The sequence below is a fragment of the Cololabis saira genome, chromosome 6 (assembly GCF_033807715.1).
Source record: "Cololabis saira isolate AMF1-May2022 chromosome 6, fColSai1.1, whole genome shotgun sequence".
NCBI lineage: Eukaryota > Metazoa > Chordata > Actinopteri > Beloniformes > Belonidae > Cololabis > Cololabis saira.
The window spans coordinates 35,873,096-35,895,229 of NC_084592.1; the positions used below are offsets into that span (position 1 = coordinate 35,873,096).

At 41.8% G+C, this 22,134-nt stretch overlaps 2 protein-coding genes across 4 annotated transcripts; both read right to left on the minus strand.

The window, feature by feature from the left end:
- Nucleotides 1–39: 39 nt before the first annotated feature.
- On the minus strand, nt 40–13,671 carry gtpbp8 (GTP binding protein 8 (putative)). Of its 3 annotated transcripts, none has more exons than XM_061724560.1 (9): nt 13,557–13,671; nt 10,950–11,050; nt 10,620–10,817; nt 10,379–10,532; nt 7,477–7,575; nt 5,233–5,363; nt 4,061–4,160; nt 1,140–1,258; nt 40–225 (listed from the first exon to the last, which is right to left on the minus strand). In XM_061724560.1, exons 3-9 carry the CDS (start codon nt 10,781–10,783, stop codon nt 135–137), a joined length of 858 nt encoding a protein of 285 aa, XP_061580544.1. In that variant the 5' UTR covers nt 10,784–10,817; nt 10,950–11,050; nt 13,557–13,671; the 3' UTR covers nt 40–134. The 3 variants fall into 3 exon arrangements, with proteins under 3 accessions (XP_061580544.1, XP_061580542.1, XP_061580543.1); XM_061724558.1 differs by having other exon boundaries at nt 13,547–13,657; XM_061724559.1 differs by lacking the exon at nt 13,557–13,671 and having other exon boundaries at nt 10,950–11,124.
- Nucleotides 13,672–17,843: 4,172 nt separating this feature from the next.
- Nucleotides 17,844–20,900, minus strand: LOC133445625 (interferon-induced protein 44-like). Its single transcript, XM_061722949.1, has 5 exons — nt 20,682–20,900; nt 19,569–19,727; nt 19,129–19,297; nt 18,200–18,300; nt 17,844–18,116 (listed from the first exon to the last, which is right to left on the minus strand). The coding sequence occupies exons 1-5, from the start codon at nt 20,898–20,900 to the stop codon at nt 17,955–17,957; spliced, it is 810 nt and encodes a 269-aa protein (XP_061578933.1). The 3' UTR covers nt 17,844–17,954.
- Between the last annotated feature and the right edge of the window lie 1,234 nt (nt 20,901–22,134).

Consider the following 22,134-nt stretch of genomic DNA (forward strand, 5'->3'; position numbering starts at 1 on the left):
CAAGATTCATTACAAATACAGCGAACGCAGGAATAGGTGCTTTATTTTTTTATTATAAAATGAAATCCCAGCTGATGCTCTGGAGGAACCCGGTAGACGCTGGTCCAGATCCACCTCAGGCAAACATGGACCCCTCAGCTCTGAGGCGGGTCCTTCAGCTCCGTGCTGCCAGTTACATGGGTGACGAAGCATCTCAGTAGGTGGATTCCCGAGAACTGCAGAGAACTGTGGAAAAACAGCAGAAATGCTGATGGAGGAAATGAGAACTAACCGTAACTAGACACCATTTAGATCGACACCAGTGCGCTCTGCACTGAGGTTGGACTGGTGCTAGATCAGTTTTCTAACACAGACTGCGTTTACATGCAGTCAATACCCCTTTTAAAACCCGAATATTGGCAATAACCCGAATTTGCACGGCCATGTAAACACCAATAACCCCTTTGAATAACCCGGATTTGCTCATATTCGGGTTTTTAAAAACCCGAATATGACCCCTGGGTTACTCCTTTTAAAACCCGAATATTTGATCATGTAAACGCCAAACGTAATATCCCGATCAAACGGAACATGAATTTGTTTTCTGCGCATGCTCTGTTCACAAGGAATCCTGGTCTTTTGAGTCCAGGAAGTTCTTATAAACACGGAGAAACTCAAGACCACGCCACACTTTTGGAGTGAGGAGGAGACTAATTACTTCATAAATGTAATGAAGGATATGAACATTTTGTCATTTATAGACGGTAGAAAGTACCGGGATAGCCAGATTTACAAGAAGGTGAGCGAAAAGTTGCGCGAAGCAGCATTTGTTTTGAATTTGGATACAGGAAGAAGAAGCGGAAATGACGGGAATTGCGTCATCACGTTCTCCGTGCGTTGCTGGTTTGATCCAGATATCACAAATGGTAATTACCATGTAAACAGGGATAACCCTGTTTGCTCACGCATGTAAACGGAATATTCCGAATGTTTCAGTAACCGGAATATTAGCAATAACCCGAATTTTGACTGCATGTAAACGTAGTGACTGTGTGTGGTCTGGTGAGTACTTATAAACTCCGACGAGGATCAGGAAAGTCAACCGTTCTGATGGTTTCTGTGTCACAGCGCATGTCTGAGGGAGGAAGCTGGGCGGTCACCTGATCAGGAAGGGTTGGGGGAAGCAGCTGCTGGTGTGTGTTTGCACCACCTCCTGAAGACGGAGCAGGTTGGTCAGCAGTCCTCCTGGTCCACATTTGTCCATCTTTGTCAGCACCACCTGAAAGTAGTGTCCGACCGATCAGCCTTTTTTTCGATTATTTCGATCACCGATTAGGGGGAAATCAAAAAGACCGATAGCCGATATCAGCCGATACGATTATTACCCTTTTTTACCTTTTTGGGAGAAAACAAATTTCAATACAAGAATTCATTTAAATGAATGGTGAGCAATTTATTGCTTTAACTAGGAAGGACAGCAATATTCACTTCGCACGGCTCACACATCAAAAGTGCAAATTATGGAACATCAAACAAATCAAGCAGCATTTCAGTTATTAAAAATAACATTAAGTGAATTTTCTCTTTACATAAAATAAAAAAGCTGCCTATAAAAAATAACAAATTAAGAGGAATAACAGCCTCAATTTTAGAACAGTCAGGCACAATACTCCCAATTCCCAGACCCAAACCACAGCAAGTGCCTACTTGGAGGTAGTAACAGTAAGCTAACTAGTACACATGACAAACAACCAAACAGTACAGGTTGTGAAAATGGCTACACAGGTTGTTTTTTTAAGTGCAAATATTTACTTAAGTTTACTTAAGTTTGAGCATGTTGAACATTCTTAATAGAAAAAGAAAATGCAGTATTTCAGTAAATTTCTTAATTTTTCTTTAAAAAAAAAATCTAAATTATTTATTTTCGATTTTTTTTGGGGGGGGGGGGCGATACCGATTATTAATAAAATTATGAATATCGAACACCACATGTAGCAAACATCCACCATCGTACCACAACCACCTTCACTGGTTCTTACGTTTGACGTCTTCAGGTCAGAATGAGCTTCATTTAATTTTTAAACTTTGGACCTGAAACATGTTCCAAAAATTACGCTTTTACACCCAGGGACGACCCGGGACACCCTGGCTAGATTCCAAGCCTCAGCCGTCTCTGGAATGCTTTGGCATTCCCCTAGAAGAGCTGGAGGAGGTGGCTGGACCGCTGGCCCGGCGACCCGAACACGGATAAGAGGAAGTAGATGGATGGATGAGTTTCACCTGGTTACAGTTGTGGCTTATGTGAAGTTACATTAGTAAACTTTTGTTTATGTTCATGAATGAACAGCTATTTCCAGGAGGAAATGGCGTTGAGTCGGCAGAGAAAGAACTTCTACTGACATCTGCTCATCAGAAATCAAACTACAATCCCCAGTCTGAGACCTTAAGGGCTCATTTTTTACGTTGGTGGTGCAACAGAACAATTAAATAATCTCAGTGTTGGTTCGTGATGTTATTAAGTTTCATCGCTGTGTCAAAACTCTGTGTTTCCATAGCAGCAGGTATCAGTTTGAAGAGCTGGCTCCTGCGTGGGCCCTTCACGGTTATTTCTAACAGGAGCGCCCTCTGGCCGACCAGATGCGTTTCATAACCTGACAGCATGAATAAGTGACCAGAGCAGTTTTTAAATAGCTGAGTGGGAGCGTTCAGCATTAATTCAGTGTGGACATAATGACGAGGGTTTGGGACAGGACGACAAATTGACCTGCCTAATGACCATGGAAGCGTTTTCTGCTGGTGGGGCAGTTAAAACGAGTCCTGGAAGTTAATTATTCAGCTCGGGTTACATGTTAATAAAGACTCCTCTCTGGCCACAGCTTTTGTACTGACAGGGCTCTTGAGATGAAATCTGGACGTTGGACAAAGTTTATCATCAGTTCGAAATGTCTTTCAACTGTTTATCCATCCATCCATCCATCCATCCATCCATCCATCCATCCATCCATCCATCCATCCATCCAGCATCTATTATCCATCCATGCACCCATCCATCTATCCATCCATCCATCCATCCATCCATCCATCCATCCATCCATCCATCCATCCATCCATCCATCCATCCATCCATCCATGCATCCATCCATCCATCCATCCAGCATCTATTATCCATCCATCCATCCATCCATCCAGCATCTATTATCCATCCATCCATCCATCCATCCATCCATCCATCCATCCATCCATCCATCCATCCATCCATCCATCTATCATCTATCATACATCCACCCATTTACCCATCCATCCATTTATCCACCAATCTATCCATCCATCCACCCATCCACTCATCTAGATCCAGAGCTCCCTCTCTCAGACCACCTGCTCCTCTTGAAGTATAACGAGCCATTTCCGAGCCAGCTGAGAGATCTCCCTGGGTCACAGGACCTCCGTCCAGGTGACCACGCCTGAAACCCCTCCTAACCTGTGGCCCACCACTATCTCCAAGAACTTAAAAGAATCTAGGTGTATTTTCCTTGAGGCACACCTTTTGAGGTGTGCCTCCATTTTTCTTCTTCAACATGTGTCTATCTGAATCTCTCTTAGTCTGGCCCACCGCCCAGGACTGATTAGGCTTGGGAGACCCTGTCAAGGTCTCTTAAGTCTCCCAAAGGCTTCAGGTATCCTCCATAAGCTTCTCACAATATCCTACTGGAATTTTAGTCCACATGGAGACAAAGATCTGGGTTGATGTGAAGAACTGAACAGTTACGACATAATGACCATCATAACATTTGGAGGAAAATAAGAGGAAGGTGCTTGCAGGCCTCAGAAGACCATCCCCACTGAAGCATGGGGGTGTCAGCATCATGATGTGGGGATCATTTGCTTGAGATGCCGACAACATCTCAATATATCAGCCAAAAGTTAACGTTTGAATGTGGATGGGTCTTCCAACTGGATATAAGCCCAAATAAGTCCCCAGATTTGAAGAGTTGGGCCAGAATTTCAGAAGGATATTGTGAGAAGCTCATGGCGGGTTCAGCCCAGTTAAACCGTTTACTGTACAATCATGCGGGTGTCCTACCACATATGGGCATCTGGTCTCCTCACACATCTCCAGAGCGATCATATCAGCCTGCTGAAGACCGACACTGCCGTCAATCAACAGGAACGTCCTCACGAGACTGGAGGAAACGAGGAGAGAGAGACTTTCAGACTTTTCAAGGTCCAAGTCCGTCATAATACCATCACAAATGTTTCTCAAGGGTTCCTTCAGTTTCAGGGAGTTGGTCCTGACCAGAGGTGGACAGAGTACTCGACCCCAGTACTTGAGTAAGAGTACAAATACTACTGGTCAAAATTTACTCTGTTACAAGTAAAAGTAACGCAGTCAAAATATTACTCGAGTAAGAGTAGAAAAGTACTTGCTTTTAAAGGTACTTAAGTATCCAAAAGTAAATGCTTTTAAATTTACTTTAAGTAAAAGTAATAGTAAGAGTAAATTTCTTATTTTCCACATCAGTAAATTACTATATTTTTTCTAAATTAATTTAAGGATCTTTTAACTCTTGTTTCTTAGAATTAACTCTTTGAAACTGATGTGCTGCTTTTAGAACCACAATGTTATATAAAACCTGCAGAAACACCAAAAACAAATCAAATGAATGGGATCATAAGAGGACAGCAGATGATGCAGAGTTTATTAACAATCATGAACTGAAACCAAATGAACCTGACAAACGCAGGCTACTTTGGCGGTATCGTTTTGAGGAGGCTTGACGTATTTCCGCTTTACGTACATCCCAGTGGAGAGCGTGCACTGTGATATGTCTCCTCCTTTGACGAAAACAGCTTGTGTCCAATAGGATTTTAGGGAAGAAGAAAAAAGAGCAGACCTGAAAGTAACGAGTACTTTTTAGCCTTCCTAGAAATTTACTCGAGTAAAAGTAAAAATATTTGTCTTGGAAATGTATTCAAGTAAGAGTAATAAGTACCAAAGAAATCTAATACTCAAGTAAAGTACAAATCCTCTGGATATGTACTTAAGTACAGTACAAAAGTAAATTTACTCCATTACTGTCCACCACTGGTCCTGACTTCTGTCCAAGGCCACCCTCTGGTGGACGTCCTCTCAAACAACAGGGAGCGTCAGAAAAAGGAAACTGACTTCGGTTCAATGATGACAACATGTCAGAACCCTGAAGGGATGTTTCCATCCAGCTGAAATCAGATGAGAGCAGGAGAACAAGGACTTACTTGTTCCTGGTGTGAAGGTAAGGCTCAACCATGTCCACAAAGTCTTTAGGAGCTTTGTGTCCATATCCTGGCATGTCCACGATGGTGAAAGCTTTGCCAACTTTGAAGAAATTCATCTTTTTTGTGTGACCCTGAGAAGAGGACATAAAACAAAAACACACTTGAATCGTTGGATCAGAGATAGGGAAAGATCTGGATCAGAGCTTCTTCAGCTCTGACGTGTTTTCAGTGCTCCAGGGTTCCCTCATGGTTCAATTATGGTCCTCCGAGGCTCCTAGATGGTTCTTCCATAGGGGAATAGGAACCATCAGTTCGAAGAGTTTACAGAGAGTTTTAAATTGATGGTTCCCACATGGTTTTTTCAAAGTTCCTGCATGGTTCTCCCTGAGTCCCCCCTCCACCTCAGTCCTCTGGTTTTCATGTTGCACTATTGCTTTTATTGATCTTGTTTGTCGTTCCCAGTCTCCTTCTTGCATTCCTTTTGATGTTCCTTTTCTGTGAGTTGGATTCTCGTCACATGTTTTGTTGCAAGACGAACACCGTATTTGGTATATGACATGTTTTTGGCCTGGTTGCATTTTGTCCTTCAGATGTCTGAGTAAATGTCTGAGATTGATGTGTGCTTGGAATTGTGAGTGGATGGAAAGCAAGAGGCATCCAACCATCAACAACACCACCTTATTATTTTCTATATTTATTAATGAATTGCCCTTTGTTTTGAAGAAATTTAATATTGTTACATATGCCGATGATTCTACAATTTATGCTACTGCTCCTTTAATAGGTGAATTGAATTACATATTGCAGGAGGAATTAAAGGTAGTAGCTGAATGGATAGGTTACAATAAATTAATTCTTAATGTTGGCAAAACAAAATCAATATAGCTTTGTTCTAAATATCAATTTAAACCTGAACTAATATTGAAATTGAATATAAATAATATTTCTGTTGAACAGGTTTATGAGACAAAGGTTTTGGGTGTAATTTTAGATCATAATTTGTTATGGTCTAAACAAATTGATTCTGTAGTTTGCAAAATGGGAAGAGGCGTGTCACTAGTGAGAAGAATCTCAACATTTTTATCTCTAGATGTTAGGAGACAGGTTTTGAATGCTTTGGTTTTGTCGCAACTAGATTATTGTTTTGTAGTTTGGTCTAATACCTTAGTTAAAAATGTAAAGAAATTACAAGTGGCACAAAATAAAGCTGCACGTTGTGCTTTATCATGTCCTTATAGATCTAATGTGTCCAGCATGCACAAAAAACTAGGCTGGTTATCTGTAAGACAAAGGTCTACGTATGTTATGTTAAGTTTTCTGAGAAATATACTGGTGACACGCCCTCCGAAACAACTATATGACAGATTCCATTATCATTTTGCTCACCATGGGTACAATACTAGAATGACATCAGAAAGCAGGTTCATACTGCCAAGGGTGAGAACAGGTATGATTCAGAGAACTTTTTTTTACAGAGCCATGGTCGGCTGGAACTCTATACCAGTTTATATTTCACATGCAGGTAGCAAAGATTGGTTTAAGTTTCAGTTAAAACAATATCTTTTAAAATTTTATGAATGATGATTTTTTCATTTAGAGGGAACAAAGTGAAGGTTGAAATATAATTATAGGTAGTGTAAACCCTATCGTAATAAGGTGAAAAGTGGTCAAATAATTTTAATTTTAGATAAGGTCATTCCAGGCAGGTATTGGTTATAAAGGTGTTTTATTTGATTTCATTTCTATGTATTTATGTCTGAGAATGAGGGTGATTTAGTTCTATCCTCTGTATAGATTGTGATTAAGGGAGTTGTGTCTATTATTGTTTTGTTTTGTCATGTGTAATGTATGTCTGTATGTATGTATTAAGTGTTTATTTGTGTGTTGTTTGTATGTCGGACCCCAGGAAGAATAGCTAATGCTGTGGCTAATGCTAATGGGGATCCTAAATAAAACAAACAAACCACCTGATAAAAGTTAAACCATACCATACCATACCATCAGAAGATTTTTGATGATAATTTACCCATGAATCCTTCTTTTCATAAAATACCAGAACAAATGCTCACATTGAGGTGAAATGAACCTCACTTAATGGAGTTTACAATGACCCTCCTCAAAGAGAAAGATGGGGCTTCATCACCCAGAGCGTCAAATGTCAAAGGTCAAACCCACTCGTCTGACGAGGAAACCTGTATCCAGAGCTTGAAAGGAGGGCGTCTGTCATGGACTGGGAATACTCACTGGAGTTTTGGAGACTCTGATTTCCACCTCGGGAGTCAGAGAAAACAGAGCTTTGATGAGAGACGACTTCCCCACGTTGCTTCTGCCGATGAAACACACCTGGAAAACAAATTCATACACAGAAGTTACAGTGTTCTCAGGAGAACTGGACACGCCCTCCGTGATGTCATCCACAGGTTTCTGAAGAAGAAGGAGAAACGACTGGGTCACACCCACCTGTCAATCACAGTTAGATGTTTATCTTGGCTTATGCTAACCCATAATGCTAATTAACATCATATTACAGTCATTCTGATCAAATCTGTCCAAACAACCTCATTTCAAGAGTCTAAAACTGGAACCAAGACTAGTAGAGCTGAGACCCGGACTAGTAGAGCTCAAATCAGCACTAGTGTAACTGAACCACGACTACTAAAACTGGAACAAGGACTAGTAGAGCTGGATCCAGGACTCGTAGAGGTTGAACCAGGACCAGCAAAAAGTGGAACCAGAACGAGTAGAGCTGAAATCAGGACTAGTAGAGCTGAAGTTAAGACTAGTACAACTGGGACCAGGACTAGTAAAACGAGATCCACTGGGATTGTGACATTGCCTGCTTTGGGGTCGTTGGGTAACTTGGGCAGATTTCCACCTGGAACGGTCCTGAGATGATCCTCCGGAGCTCCTTCAGCTGTGGAGCTGCTGGTGAATATTACCAGTACCTCCTGTTTCAAATGCCATTTCAGTGGTGAAATCAGAAACAGTCACCGCTTTGTCTTCAGCTGATAATTGGACCCAGTTTCATTGGCTGCTAGCACCGGTAGCATCCAGAACAGTTGGCTCCTACACTTGGGCCATCCTAACTAACCACCAGCCCCCAACTGCTAAAGAGCTACCGGTGCCTGGAGTTCTATGAGAGGCTCGGTGGGGCTCTCGAGACTCCAAACTTTGTTTTGAGCCTCAGCTCCTGAAGGTAACCAGCGGCGCTCCGTTGGAAGTTGGGCAGGGTTTGTTGCAGCTCTGGTGGTAGACGTTTCAAATGTTGTTTAGGTAGTTAGCATCTTAGCATCAGGTAAGCCAAGATAACGTGCTTGAAGTGAGTGCGGTAAGGCAGGCGTGGCCCAACCAAACCCTTTTTTGGACCAACGACGGTTGGGTTGGTGTCATCTAGAGCAACAAAAAAGGTTGCAAACCAATTTTTCAAAAAAGCACGTTTGTCTGGCTGATTTTGCACAGTTTATAGTTCCAGACTAACAAAATATGAATGAATTATTTTCCCCTTTGAAGTCAATACAGTGAGTAGCTGAAGGGTGATAGCTTGTCCCTGGCTGTGTCAGCTGCCAATCAAAAGACAGCGTCCCTGATTCTACATAAATGCGTGGTTTAATACAACTGCCACAGACTACTGTGAAGTCTAGCTGTGTCTAAACTGTTTTTGTACTGTTGTCTTTGCCTCTGCACCATCACAGACCTCTGGGACATGACGGCCACTCATCCATCGCTCCAACGCCTCACAGACGGATGGCAGCTCTCACTGCCAGCCAGCGGTGGATTCATCACGCTCTGACAGAAACAGAGGTAAACAACTCACAACGCCAAAGCGAGCCGCTGTCCTGCCAACAGAACAGTCCACTGTGTGCTTAAACATCCGCTCATTTCAACTCCTCCTGACTAGTAAATGAGGCTTCAGGAGGGAAAGGCGCGTCACAGCAGCATCTGGGTCTGCACGTAAAAAGCAAACGTGCAGCAACTTCAGATCTAAATCAGGATGTTTTCAACGTCTACTGATAGCCTTACTTTTTGGAGACTTTTTGGACCATGTCCCAGGTGTAGTGGTGGACAGTAACGGAGTAAATTTACTTGAGTACTGTACTTAAGTACATATCCAGAGGATTTGTACTTTACTTGAGTATTAGATTTCTTTGGTACTTATTACTCTTACTTGAATACATTTCCAAGACAAATATTTTTACTTTTACTCGAGTAAATTTCTAGGAAGGCTGAAAAGTACTCGTTACTTCAGGTCTGCTCTTTTTTCTTCTTCCCTAAAATCCTATTGGACACAAGCTGTTTTTGTCAAAGGAGGAGACCTATCACAGTGCACGCTCTCCACTGGGATGTACGTAAAGCGGAAATACGTCAAGCCTCCTCAAAACGATACCGCCAAAGTAGCCTGCGTTTGTCAAGACAGAGCCGCAACAACGGCTACGCCTGCGTCAGGAGAAGAAAGACAAAATCAAAAAGACAATAGGATGGTGCAGGTTCATTTGGTTTCAGTTCATGATTGTTAATAAACTCTGCATCATCTGCTGTCCTCTTATGATCCCATTCATTTGATTTGTTTTTGGTGTTTCTGCAGGTTTTATATAACATTGTGGTTCTAAAAGCAGCACATCAGTGCAGCTGGTTTCAAACAGTTAATTCTCAGAAACAAGAGTTAAAAGATCCTTAAATTAATTTAGAAAAAATATAGTAATTTACTGATGTGGAAAATAAGAAATGTAATCTTACTCTTACTTTTACTTAAAGTAAATTTAAAAGCATTTACTTTTGGATACTTAAGTACCTTTAAAAGCAAGTACTTTTCTACTCTTACTCGAGTAATATTTTGACTGAGCTACTTTTACTTGTAACGGAGTAAATTTTGACCAGTAGTATTTGTACTCTTACTCAAGTACTGGGGTCGAGTACTCTGTCCACCTCTGCCCAGGTGCACAGAGACGTCTCCAGGTTCTTTGAATGTTTTCAATATCATGTACTCTAGACATTAAAATGCTCACATATCTGGATGAATAGATTTCTGTGTTCTGTTGTGAATTAAATATGGTTTTGTCCTGGAAGTCCTGGAATTCTCCTTTATTTACAGTTTGCTCAGCTTTCCAGCTTTTTCAGAACTGTGCTTGTAGTCTGTGTGCGAACGAACCTCCGGCTGCCTCAGAGCAGGCACGTGGTCCATCCTCTCTGCAGAGACGTAGTAATCGATCTTGTGAGACGGGGAGGAGCGGAAGAGCTTCTCTGCCTCCATCATGTCCTCCAGACTGGGATGAAAGAGATGAAACTGGGTCCTGTCCACAGATCTGAGAGTTTGATCATAGATCCAGCGGAGAAGGTCAGTCTGTGATTAAATATACTCAATTTTACACGACGGACGCAAACAGCAGCACCTGTCCAGGTACGCCTCCAGCTGACTGAAGGGGTAGAGCAAGCTCTGCATCTTTTTGTGAGGAAGTGAGGTGGCCGTCTGAACCGAGGCCAGTTTATGGACGCTCCGTTGGCTGAAGGCCCCAACTCTGGACTGAAGCTGCAAACGAAGATGGAGGAGGAACATCTTCTTTTGGTGATTTCGGACGGTCCTGCAGGTGCTGGAAGAACATACAGCAAGTGAACAAAACCTCTGATGATCAGCAACGTTGACGTCTTTGACTTTGTTGTGTTTATCAAACAAAAATAAACCAAAAAGAAAAAAAATAAAGTAATCAAGTGAGCAATCCTACCGTAAGTACCCCCTTACTGCTTCCACAGGATATAAGAGCTGCAGTCAGCTGCTACTGATCATTATTATTGATGAACTGATCGTCAGCAGGTGTACAAACTCCTAGAAAAACAGATATTTTGGCAATTTGTTGATCTGGAACATTTAGTTGTGTCTTGACACACTGCAGAGGGAAAGACATCAGCAATGGTCTCAGAGAACCTTTGACAGCATAATAAAATAATTTCCAAATTGTTTACAGTTTACAGTTGTATGGTGAAAAAGATTATTCACTTAAAGGAGCTGTATGTAAGAGCAATAATAAAACAAATCATAAAATGACCCCGATATGTCAACAGACATTTAAAAATCATGTTCATTTCAAATACTTATGTCACTGACAACAGCACTCAAGCCAGGATATTCCAGTTTAAAAAGAGGAGTTGCAGCCCTCAACTGATGTTTATGTTGTCATTTTTTGTTTTGGCCTGAAGCTCCACCCTCCACCTATCTCCCAATCACCAAGTCAGTATTGTTTCTGAAGCTTCACCCTCCACCTATCTCCCAATCACAAAGTCAGTATTGTTTCTGAAGCTCCACCCTCCACCTATCTCCCAATCACCAAGTCAGTATTGTTTCTGAAGCTTCACCCTCCACCTATCTCCCAATCACAAAGTCAGTATTGTTTCTGAAGCTCCACCCTCCACCTATCTCCCAATCACCAAGTCAGTATTGTTTCGGCATCCGGGTTGCCAGCTCGGCTCTAATTATCGCAGCCATGGCAGCCTACGTTCCTGCTGCATTCTGCAGCCTACCTGGCAACCTCTGGTCGGGGGGAGGAGGGGGAGGGTACACGCCGCTCAACAATATTTTGAAAGTGACTGCAGTACCAGTTTTGGACATTTCTTACAGATGGCTCCTTTAAGGAAAACATTCAAGACAGTTGTCGGTCGTCCCATAAGCGCATGTCCCAGCACATCTACCAAAAGATCATTATGAAAGGAACTGCATTTTTCTATTTTCGAGTCACATGAGGAAACCAAGTCTGGACCCCTGAACTACAAAAGAAACAAAAAGACTTCTGGAACAATGTCCTCAGGACAGATGAGACCATGTTTGGTCTTCATGTCCAGAACCATGTTTGGGGGAAACCTGCAGAACCACCTCAGACCCACTGGTGGGGGAGGGATGATTGTCCGGAGCTGGACGTATTCTAGAGACTAATGTGAGGACATCCGTCTCACAGATGAAGACTGGCTGAAACTGGGTCATGTGACAGGATATTGATCTCAAACACAGCAGCAGATCCAGTTTCTGGAAAAACCTGGTCCACGTCCAGACCTGAACCTGGTTGAGATGCTGTGGTGGACCTTCATAAATCTGTGTAGACATGGACGTCCAAACACCTGGAGAAGTATGGACCAGAATTTCTCCACAACCATGAGACAAACTAACAGTCAGACAGGAAACATCGACTGAGATTTCTTGCTGAAGGAAACATCTACTGTGGGTTCCTAGTGCTGAAGGTGGATCTAGTAACTAATTGTAACTTCCCACTTAATTTTTCTCTTTTGACACAAATAAAAATGGTCTGTGTTCTTGTTCATCTGAGGTTTTATTCTACAAATACTAATGATACTTTTTACGAAGTTTAGACATCAAAAAACAGTAATAAAAGAGGGTTGAATATTTTCATCTTCACTGTTGATTGTAAACTAGAAGAGACTAAAGACGGCGAACTGTTTGAAATTATGGGTGTATTGTGGGTGTATCAGGAATTTACAGAAGAGGTTGCGACTTTATTCATCTTAATTTCTTCTCAGTCATCTCATTCTTCCCACAATGCAATGTCTTATTCCCATGCAGTACACAGTGTAACAGCGCCCTCTAGAGGTCCTCAAATTGCAGTGCAGGCATGTTATTGTAAGAACTATTCTTTGTATGAACACAACACACACACACACACACACACACACACACACACACACACACACACACACACACACATATATATATATAATATCTATATCTATATCTATATATGTATATATATATATATATATATATATATATATATATATATATATATATATATATATATATATATATATATATGTAACGGAGTAGGATAATATTGATTAAATTATGCAAAAGGAGCGCAACACTGCCATCTGTTGTATCACAGTGGTCACTGTGGTAAGTTGTGCTCTTGCATGGTCCAGGGTGTTTATTGATTTTCTTTCGTTCCAGAAGTTAATGTTTTGTATTTTGCCGTGTAATAAACTTACAAGGATTTAAGTTTTCATGTATCATGTGTTATCCTGAGACCACTGCAGATTCCTTCTCTTCATACCACTGTTTAAATGTGTGTTGCAGAGGAATAACAGAAACCTGTGTTCTACCTGTAGACGTCTGTCCTGTGTGGAAGCGACAGTAGTGGAGCTGCATCTTCAGCTGTGACCCGTCACACATATGTGTATAAACTAAAATATAAGATTTAATCGTCAACCGCAAAGCAATGAAGTTATAGTGATCAGATCAGCTCAGAGTCCACGTTTTTTATTATATGTCAAAATAAAACATAGATCACACGCACTCATTAACTCATTTTCAAGTTACCTTAATCCACCATCTGGGGTAAAGCGACGTTTCTTTATGTTGTGATAAAAATACAGAAAACAGCAAAGTCCTTCATGACTGCTGCGAGTCCGCTTTGTTGTGTCCGACACTAAAACAAACCCAGAGGAACCAAAGAAATTCTACTCAAAGGTTCCGGTTTTTGTTTTTAAAGCGAGTAATTTTTAGCTTTGAGCTCAAGTTTCATTCAAGATCACAATTTGCTAAATTATACTGAACACTTCCCGAGAAAAAAAAGCAAAATAGGTTTAGAGGGTTGAAGACCAGCCTAAACTGTGATTTAATAACGTTTTCATTTTACTGTCTTGCTTATTTCCTTGTTTAAAACTCTTTATTTTCTATGACAGGACCTGGAATGTTCGAAATTCAGTTTTTTAATTGAAAAATTTAGGTGGTAATAATTATCAATTAAGAAAACTTCCTGTTATAACCAAACACAATGCTGCCTTAACCAATCAGATTACATCTCACTGTCTTGATTATCCATCTTCTGCAAATTAAAAACATGACTCAAGACATCAAAAATTATTTTGCATATAATATATTTTAATTTCATGAGTCATTTTTAACTGGTGTGGAAACCATTGACTAAAATGTATTTAATAATTAATTTAGTTTGTGTAATATATCAAATATATCAAATTTTAAAAATATAAAGTAAGAAATCTAGAAACATGTTATATACAACACAGATTTATTCAAAATTAAATAAATAAATACTTAAATTATGACATATTCAATCAAATAAATTAATGACAATGAAATAAATAATAATTATTTAATAAAATATATATTTTTTAAATGACAACGTTTTTATTTCAAATTATTTCATATTGGTTTATTTATTTCATGACACTTGTATTTTGTAATGCCACGTTTATGTAATACATTTCATGACACTTTTATTTATTTCATGGCTCTTTTATTTCATGTTCTTATATTCAAATGAGGGGCGTGCGGCCCCTGCGGCAGATTGATACAAGACTCTGAAAGTAGCCTAAACATTCAATAAACACTTTATTCATATCACATCAGTCATGAGTGAATCATGAGTCATTTTTTCTCAGGAAGTGTTCGTACCAACCAACCTTTCAGTGACATGTTAGTTTTATTTTGAAACCCAACTTTAGAAAACCGTTTTTTTCGTCTGTCGGTTCAGTCACAGTTATGGGATGTTTTAAGGACCCGGCTTTCATCAGTACTCGTCCCATACGGTTGCCATGGTGACTGGTGATGTCCGACCTGTCAGCAACTCCCGCTGAAAGGTTCATGTTGGTCCGAACCGGAGCGTCGTTGGGACAAGTGATGATCCAATTTTCATCCTGTGTGGTCCCTGAAGACTCCCTCCTGATCCTGCATCAGCCGTGTCCTCTAATGGCGCTTTTATACTAGTACCTACTCAGCCCGACTCGTCTCACCTTGCCCTCATTTATTTTCAATACCCAGATCAGAAGTAGGAGGTTGGAGCGAAGCTGCTGTGACGTATTTGATTGTGTGATCTAAACAAAGAAGACAGCAACACTAAAGATGTAGAACCTGGATGAGATGATATATGTGCTGCTGGGTCTGTGGCTTGTGTTCGATATCAAGTAAAAAAATTAGAGGGAAAGAAGCTTCAAGTGGCAACGCTTTTTTTTTTTTGTTTGTCTCGGCGCTGTTGAAAAGTCAGCTGGAGACGTGAGCGGCTATGAAGTGACAGATCTCCTGGTAGATCTGGTCGTTCCTTATCGTCCGTCTAGATCCCTTTTTAATTCTCTCCTCAGCCACCAGGTTTATGAACATCTGCATCTCAGAGTTGGATCACGGAACAGACTTTTGCTGCCATTGTTGGTCGAATAAAATGAACAAGAAGCCACGAGTCGCTCTTTCGCTAATTTCCGCCTCCTGACTCAGACGTCGGACTCCCAACCCCCTGACCAATCGGTGGCCTGTAGTGTGATTACGTCAGATCCAGGGCCGACAAAACACGCTTAGAACCTCGGTAGAGTAGTTACCAGTGTTGTGCTAGTTACTGAAATATAGTAACTAGTTACCGTTATTAGTTACTTCATTAAAAAGTAACTCAGTTAGTAACTCAGTTACTTAGACCAAAAAGTAATGCATTACTATGAAAAGTAACTTTTTAGTTACTTTAAATAAAAACATTATTTTAAATGCTCCCATTTAATGGCCCCCTAACCTTCATTTCAGCAGGTACTGTATGGATTTGCATTGGGCCTTGTGTTCTGCATTCTAAATAGTCTCCCCGCTTCTTCACTTCCTGTGTCAATAACGTTGGTCGCTTAGCAACAAGCTGAGAACGGCCAATGAGCTTCAGCAGCAGCTCAAGAACAGGACTGTTTGATAAATTGTTCATTACAGTTCTCAGATATAATCCATGGTGGCATGTCGGTTTATAAGAATCTTAAAAGAAAAAAGAGCGACAACAACTACCTATAACTATTTTCTTCTCTCGAAAAAACACACCTGCACCGCAGGCTTTAGGAGAAAAAGACGCTACAGAGCGGAGTCGGGATGCAGCAGCTCAGAAGAGCAGTGGAATACGTGCGAGGCGGTGCTGATCTCCGCAATTTGAAGCCTTCTATAATAATTGTAAAAAGAATTTCACTTACCACGGGTTCTTTTTGTAACGTAACCCCTGCGAAAAACCAGGGATTACTGTAATGACAATATCTCCACTTTGCGAAACTCGCCTTTTCTTGGCTCGCCATGACCGCTCTTGTTTTTGAATGCACACCCACTACGTTTCCTCTGGTCTCCGCGTGTGGGGAAAAAAGCTTCACTGTAGCCAGAAATAACATAGTCACGCACCGTTTGGTTACGGTAATTGCGTTACTGAATTAAAAATTAATGCGTTAGAGTATTATGGCCCTTTTCCACTAGTACCTTCTTCTACCCGCCACGCCCCCGTCTTCCGCTTTTGCACTACGGGCCGAGGCGGGTGGTGCCGTACTTTTTCTGTATCTATTCTGCCGAGGTTCTAAGGCTGCGTCCCAATACTCCCCCTCGCCCTCGTTTTCTTCACTAACCCTAACTTTTGCGCGTTCCCGTGAAGGTAGTGGTGTCCCAATTCCTCTTTTCACCTAGGGGGAGTGGGCATAACGAGGGCTAGGGGCTGAGAATAGCCCCTTCAAATCGAGGGATTTCAGATGCTGACTTGGCGAGCGAGGGGGTATGAAAATTTCCCAGAATGCTTTTCGTCGTCATTTGCGGACTGAATCAAAAAAAAAAAAAACATGGCGGACATTTCTTATTTTTTTGGGAATAAAATCAATATTTTGAGTTAGTTTCTGCATAAAAATGCATTTTGATTACATTTCTCGGCGCAAACCAATATTTTACTTTCATAATATTCACTCAGTGAATGTACATAATCCCTTTTTTGTCCGTTGTTCGCTAAGATCGCGCCGGAATATGGTTACGTACCCTACGTAAGCTACGCCATAGGCTGCGTCTATTTAACGCGGACCTAAACTCCGGAGCCGGCAGACAGAAATCTCTAAATTTCGGAGCAAATTTCTTAACAGGCGTAGCTACAACTGTTAGATTTCATCTATTAAACCAACATCTTCCTAAATGATTTATTTCAGCCAGCGTAATTCTCAACAGAGCTGCGTCCCGGGAGAGAGTTTCTCTCCCGGAACGACGCAGCAGCTTGACCCGGCGGACACGTCTCTTCTCGGGCTGTGAGCTGAGGCTGCTCCCCGGGGGCAGCGGCTATTCTCATCTCCGAAAACATCGGGTAAAATTTCTTAACAGCCGTTATTTGGATAAACTGAGCCCCGGTTGCGGATCTTAAGGTTACCTTTATGCCTGAAAAAATATTGGCTAGAAAACTGGTTGACCCTTGACCTGTACAACACGGTCCTGGTTATTGCTAGGGCCCTAGTAACTTCAGCTAGTAAATTTTGACTGGTTAGGCTTTAATTACCAGTCTGGTTTCAGCATGACAGGAAAGCGATCCCGACCACTTAATGCAAATCTCAGCAGGGGTACTCTTACGACCCCGAAAGCGCTTCTTACAAAGGCACCTTCCTGGGCTGACCGGACAACTTTCTATCAATTGTGCAGCTGCCTTCATGTTTATCCAAGACCAGTTCTGTATGGGCTTCATCATAGCAGCTCTTAACAGGGTGGTTGAGCGTGCTCCCACGCTGATGTTGCTTTGTTTGATTGACAGGGTTTGGTTGGAGTTTGATTTGCCAAGATGGCATCTTCCACCCCTCCAAAGCCACTCGTCAGGAGCATTCTATCAGAGGATTAGTGGTTGGTTAAAACATTAAAACTCAGAAAACTTTATTTCAAATTTGTAAGATATAAAAGATCTACATCTGATTTTTACATCTGTTTTGATAAATGATCTTGATTAGCAGATCGTTCCTCATTCTATTTACTTCTTTTCAATAAAGTCATCTCCAAAGTCGACCATTTTTCTCAGGGCGCTCAGGATCAGAACGTCAACGTCATTATTCAGGTCGATTTCTTCGCTGTAGTTCTTCACAGGAAAGATGCAGTTCATCGGTATTCCCACAGCTGTGCTGAAGTCCTTCATCTGAACGTTGGAGAACCAACAGTCAGGTTTCTTGCTCCTATTCTGAAGATTTTTAAAGGTGAATTTCACACCTGTTCACTCACCTTCTTCTTCAGGTGTTTGCTCCTGTACACATTCTTCAGGTCCTTGTTGATTTCACCACAAGCCTCATCGATGTGAGTCATTAGTGTCATTTGGGGAATTCCTGCAGACAGATGATGAGATGTTGAGATGTTTCCTACATTCAATGACCAGAGTTCGGTTTCTACCAATAGGGATGCTACAATGAAGCGTTTCTTGAATTTACTTCACCCAAGGGTAAAGCTTCCTTTGACTTTATTTACTCTACTATGCCATCTACTGGATAAAAGACAGAGACAGAGCTCAGCAGGAGGTCCTGCCCAGCTCTGCTGCTGGTCTCCATTGAGGGGGTCAGTGGAGTTAATCAGCACATACAAGTACCCCGGGCTTCACTGAGACAATAAACTCAACTGGTCCACAAACACAGATGCACTTGTCAGGAAGCGGCAGAGTTGGCTCTGTTTTCTGTGGAAACTGGGGTACTTCAACACCTGAATTAAACTCCGCCTAATTTTTATCAGTCTAGGATGGACGGTTTCCTGTTCTGTAGTGTGGTCTTCTGTTCCCAAGACCATCCAGCTATTCAGCTCCTCACAAAAGGCGAGGGGTGAAATGGACTTATGGACATGAGCCTGGCAAAGCCACGCCCCCATCTTATCCTACCAGCGTCCACACACCCCAACACCCTCATATTAACCCCGACCCAGCCAGTCTCTTCATGGCTGAATTAGTCCTCTGGGCAGCTGTCTAGACTCTAGACCTTAATCCTCACTAACTGTATGGTCCTTGCTGTTGATTGGCTGTTTTTTTTAATTCACCGTTTTTATGTATGTATCTTTTAAAATTCTTTAAGAGTTGCATAGAAAGTATGTTGTTGAGCATCTACACCAGCATACTGGATCTGTATCTCAGAGAAATCCCTCCATCAAATGCTCCTGCCAGGTGTGCTTACCCAGGTTTTTGGCTGCTTCTCTGATCTCATTTATCTTCTCCAGAACTGACTTCTTGATCTCTGGAATGTTGGCTGAAATCACGCAGACCAGAACATGGACTTTGTCATCAGGAGAGGGGTCCAGGTTGTAGCCAGGATTGGTCTCAGTCAGAGGAGTTACTGGGTTGAACTGGAGAACAAAACACAACAAAAGCGCGACTGAAAGTTTTATGTAGCAATGCCACTTCTGACCACATGGGGCATATGGATCTGCTGAGTCATCAACAGTGTACTAATGAGGGGAGATTGTCCAGCACATCTTTCAAAACCGCTTTGTCCCACTAAAGGTTACATACACCAGAGGCTAACACATAAAGCTATCACTTTGCAATGTGCTGCCTCAGTGTGGTCAGAGGTGGTATTTCTGCAGATCATCATCCGTCAGTTCCAGGTGAACGTACGTTGTGACCCTCCCTCATGTGTCCTTGCATGGCCAGCTTGATGTCCTCAGCATGAACACCTTCCTTGGTCCCATCCTCCAGACCCATGACATCATTGAAGACCAAAGGGAAGAATGTCTTAGAGCTTCCTCTCCCAGTCCAGAATTCATGAGTTTCATACTGAAATAAAAAATGGACAGAAGTCATGTTTCTGGGTTCTGGTGTTGCTTGGAGATCCATACATACCTACATACATACACACACATCCCTAATGCCTCCTCTTGGTTGGGCATGTCTGAAATTTCTTCCTCAGGGAGGCCCCAAGGAGACATCCTAACCAGATCAACCACCTCTGCTTGTTCCTGTGGATGTAGAGGATCAGTGAGTCTAGTCCTAGTCTCTCCTGATGACTGAACTTCTCCTCTCATTTCTGCTGCTGCTCCAGTCCTGACTAGAACCAGGAAACAAGACCATATGAGTCCAGTCCTCAGGCCCCTGCACTGGCTTCCTGTCGCTCAGAGGATAGACTTTAAAACATCTTTGCTTGTGTCGAAGTCTCTTCATGGCTTAGCGGCAAAGTACATCTCTGACATGTTGTAGCCACATGAACCAACCCGGACTCTGAGAACCTCAGGGACTGGTCTCCTGCTGGTGCCCAGAGTCCGGACTAGATCTGGACCAGTCTTCCAGAAGATGTGAGACAGACCTCAACTCTAACAGTGTTCAACTCCAGGCTGAAAACAGTTCTGTTTAGCTGTGAACGTGACAACTGAAAGGACTGTATCTGCATTCTTCCTTTTTAATTTAATGTATTAATTAATGATTGTTTGTATTATAGAATTATTTTATTTGCTTTCTAGTGATTTTATGTAGCTGTAAAGCATTTTGAATTACCTTGTGTATGAATTGTGCTCTACAAAGAAACTTACCTTGGCTTTCCTTGCCTAGTCTAGCCGAGCCTTGCCTTGCCATGCCCTGCCATGCCTTGCCTTGCCTAGCTTTACCTTGCCTCGTCTACACATTTTAACAGAAGATCCTTTAACGAACTGATCAGTAGATTCCAAATATCCTGCTTTATTAGTTTTCAGAAAGCTGCAGTGATGAACATGAGCTCCTGAGGTCTTGTGTTCTTACACTTCCTGTGAAGCTTCTGCCAGCAGTGATTGCATTGGCTGGTGCAGAAATGGTCATTCTTCCTCGGAGGATGTTGCTCACAGAGTTGATGAGGCTGGACTTTCCAGCTCCGACGGGCCCGTGCAGGAGGACCCGGACATGTTTGAAGTTCTCGTTTGCAGGTTTGTAGTCCTGCACATACTGCAGATCCTTTGCTTTCTCCCTGAGAGCAGATAACATTATTATTATTATTATTATTATTATTATTATTATTATTATTATTTATTTGGATCCCAGTAGCTGTCATCAGTTTGACAGGCACTCTTCCTCGGGTCCTATTAAAATGAAGTATTTTAAAAGCTCCTTTTGTAGAAGCTGCAGTAACATTATCAGGTTTATTCCAGTGTCACAGCTCTAGACTGCGCAGATCTGCGCTCCGCTTCTGTTCTTGGTACAGGTCCATTGCCAAGAGTTGCTTGCCTGGTTGAATGATTGTGCTTGTACAATAGAGCAGGTTCTCCAGTTGTAATAATGTTTCTGAAAAAAACCCCCATCAGATTACATTTAAGTCTGTCCTCTCTTCTGAGCAAAAGAGACGGCATGTAGAGCAGCAGAGCGCTGACTCCCACAGGGCAGGCCCAGAGCTGTGTTCTGTGCCGTCTGTAACTTCCAGGTTGTCCAGGTGGGACAGCACTCAGGACTTAGTCACCAGGGTTCCAGATGCTGGAGTTATAAATGAGCTGCATCTCCTGATATAAGACATATTTCAACCCATCTTCTTCACCCACATGTGTTTTCCAGGATAACTGTTTGTCACCCCAAAGAGTTTCACCTCTCACTTGTTCCATGTCCATACCTTTCAGTACAAGATGAAGTCCATCATTACTTTTTTGGTGTTCAGCTTTAAACGGCACACTCTTTGTCTTTGATACATTCAAAACCATCTGTTCTCATGAATACAGTCCAGAAGCAACTTTTAATGCTAATACATTTTGTTGTGTTGCACCTTTTCAGGACAAATGGCATGTCATTAATAAAGATTGAAAAGAGCACTGGTCCTAGGCAGCTGCCTTGGGGCACACCACATTTCAGGGGTTTGCGAGAAGAAAAAAACGTCCATTGAAAAAATAGATTGTGACGTAGACGACAAACAGCTATTTACCCATTTTAGTGGTGTGACATCAAATCTGTATGCAGATAATTTTTTAAGTAATAATTGATGATCCACTAAATCAAAGGCAGCACTTAAGTCCAAAAATACTACACCCACTATCAGCCTCTCATCAATGCAGGATAACCAATCCTCTGTCATTTCCGTAAGTGCTGTACATGTCCAGAGATTTTCCTTGTAGGCATGTTGTGAATCAAAATTCAGTTTATTATAATTTAATACTTTAAATGAACCAAACATGCAGCAGCAGCATTCAGATTCTATGCTTCACAGATCTAGAATAAACTTCCAGAAAACTGAAGA

What these genes read in the sequence shown, in the direction of transcription:
- gtpbp8 (XM_061724560.1), bottom strand. Translation starts at nt 10,783, where the DNA reads ATGTTCCTCCTCCATCTTCGTTTGCAGCTTCAGTCCAGAGTTGGGGCC. An exon ending in TACCTTCACACCAGGAACAA is followed by an intron (nt 4,161 to 5,232) that starts GTAAGTCCTTGT and finishes CGTTTCCTCCAG; the next exon opens with TCTCGTGAGGACGTTCCTGT. An exon ending in AGACCAGATGCCCATATGTG is followed by an intron (nt 1,259 to 4,060) that starts GTAGGACACCCG and finishes CACTACTTTCAG; the next exon opens with GTGGTGCTGACAAAGATGGA.
- LOC133445625 (XM_061722949.1), bottom strand. Translation starts at nt 20,900, where the DNA reads ATGTTATCTGCTCTCAGGGAGAAAGCAAAGGATCTGCAGTATGTGCAG. An exon ending in GCAGAAGCTTCACAGGAAGT is followed by an intron (nt 19,728 to 20,681) that starts GTAAGAACACAA and finishes TTTTTATTTCAG; the next exon opens with TATGAAACTCATGAATTCTG. An exon ending in ACATGAGGGAGGGTCACAAC is followed by an intron (nt 19,298 to 19,568) that starts GTACGTTCACCT and finishes TTTGTTCTCCAG; the next exon opens with TTCAACCCAGTAACTCCTCT.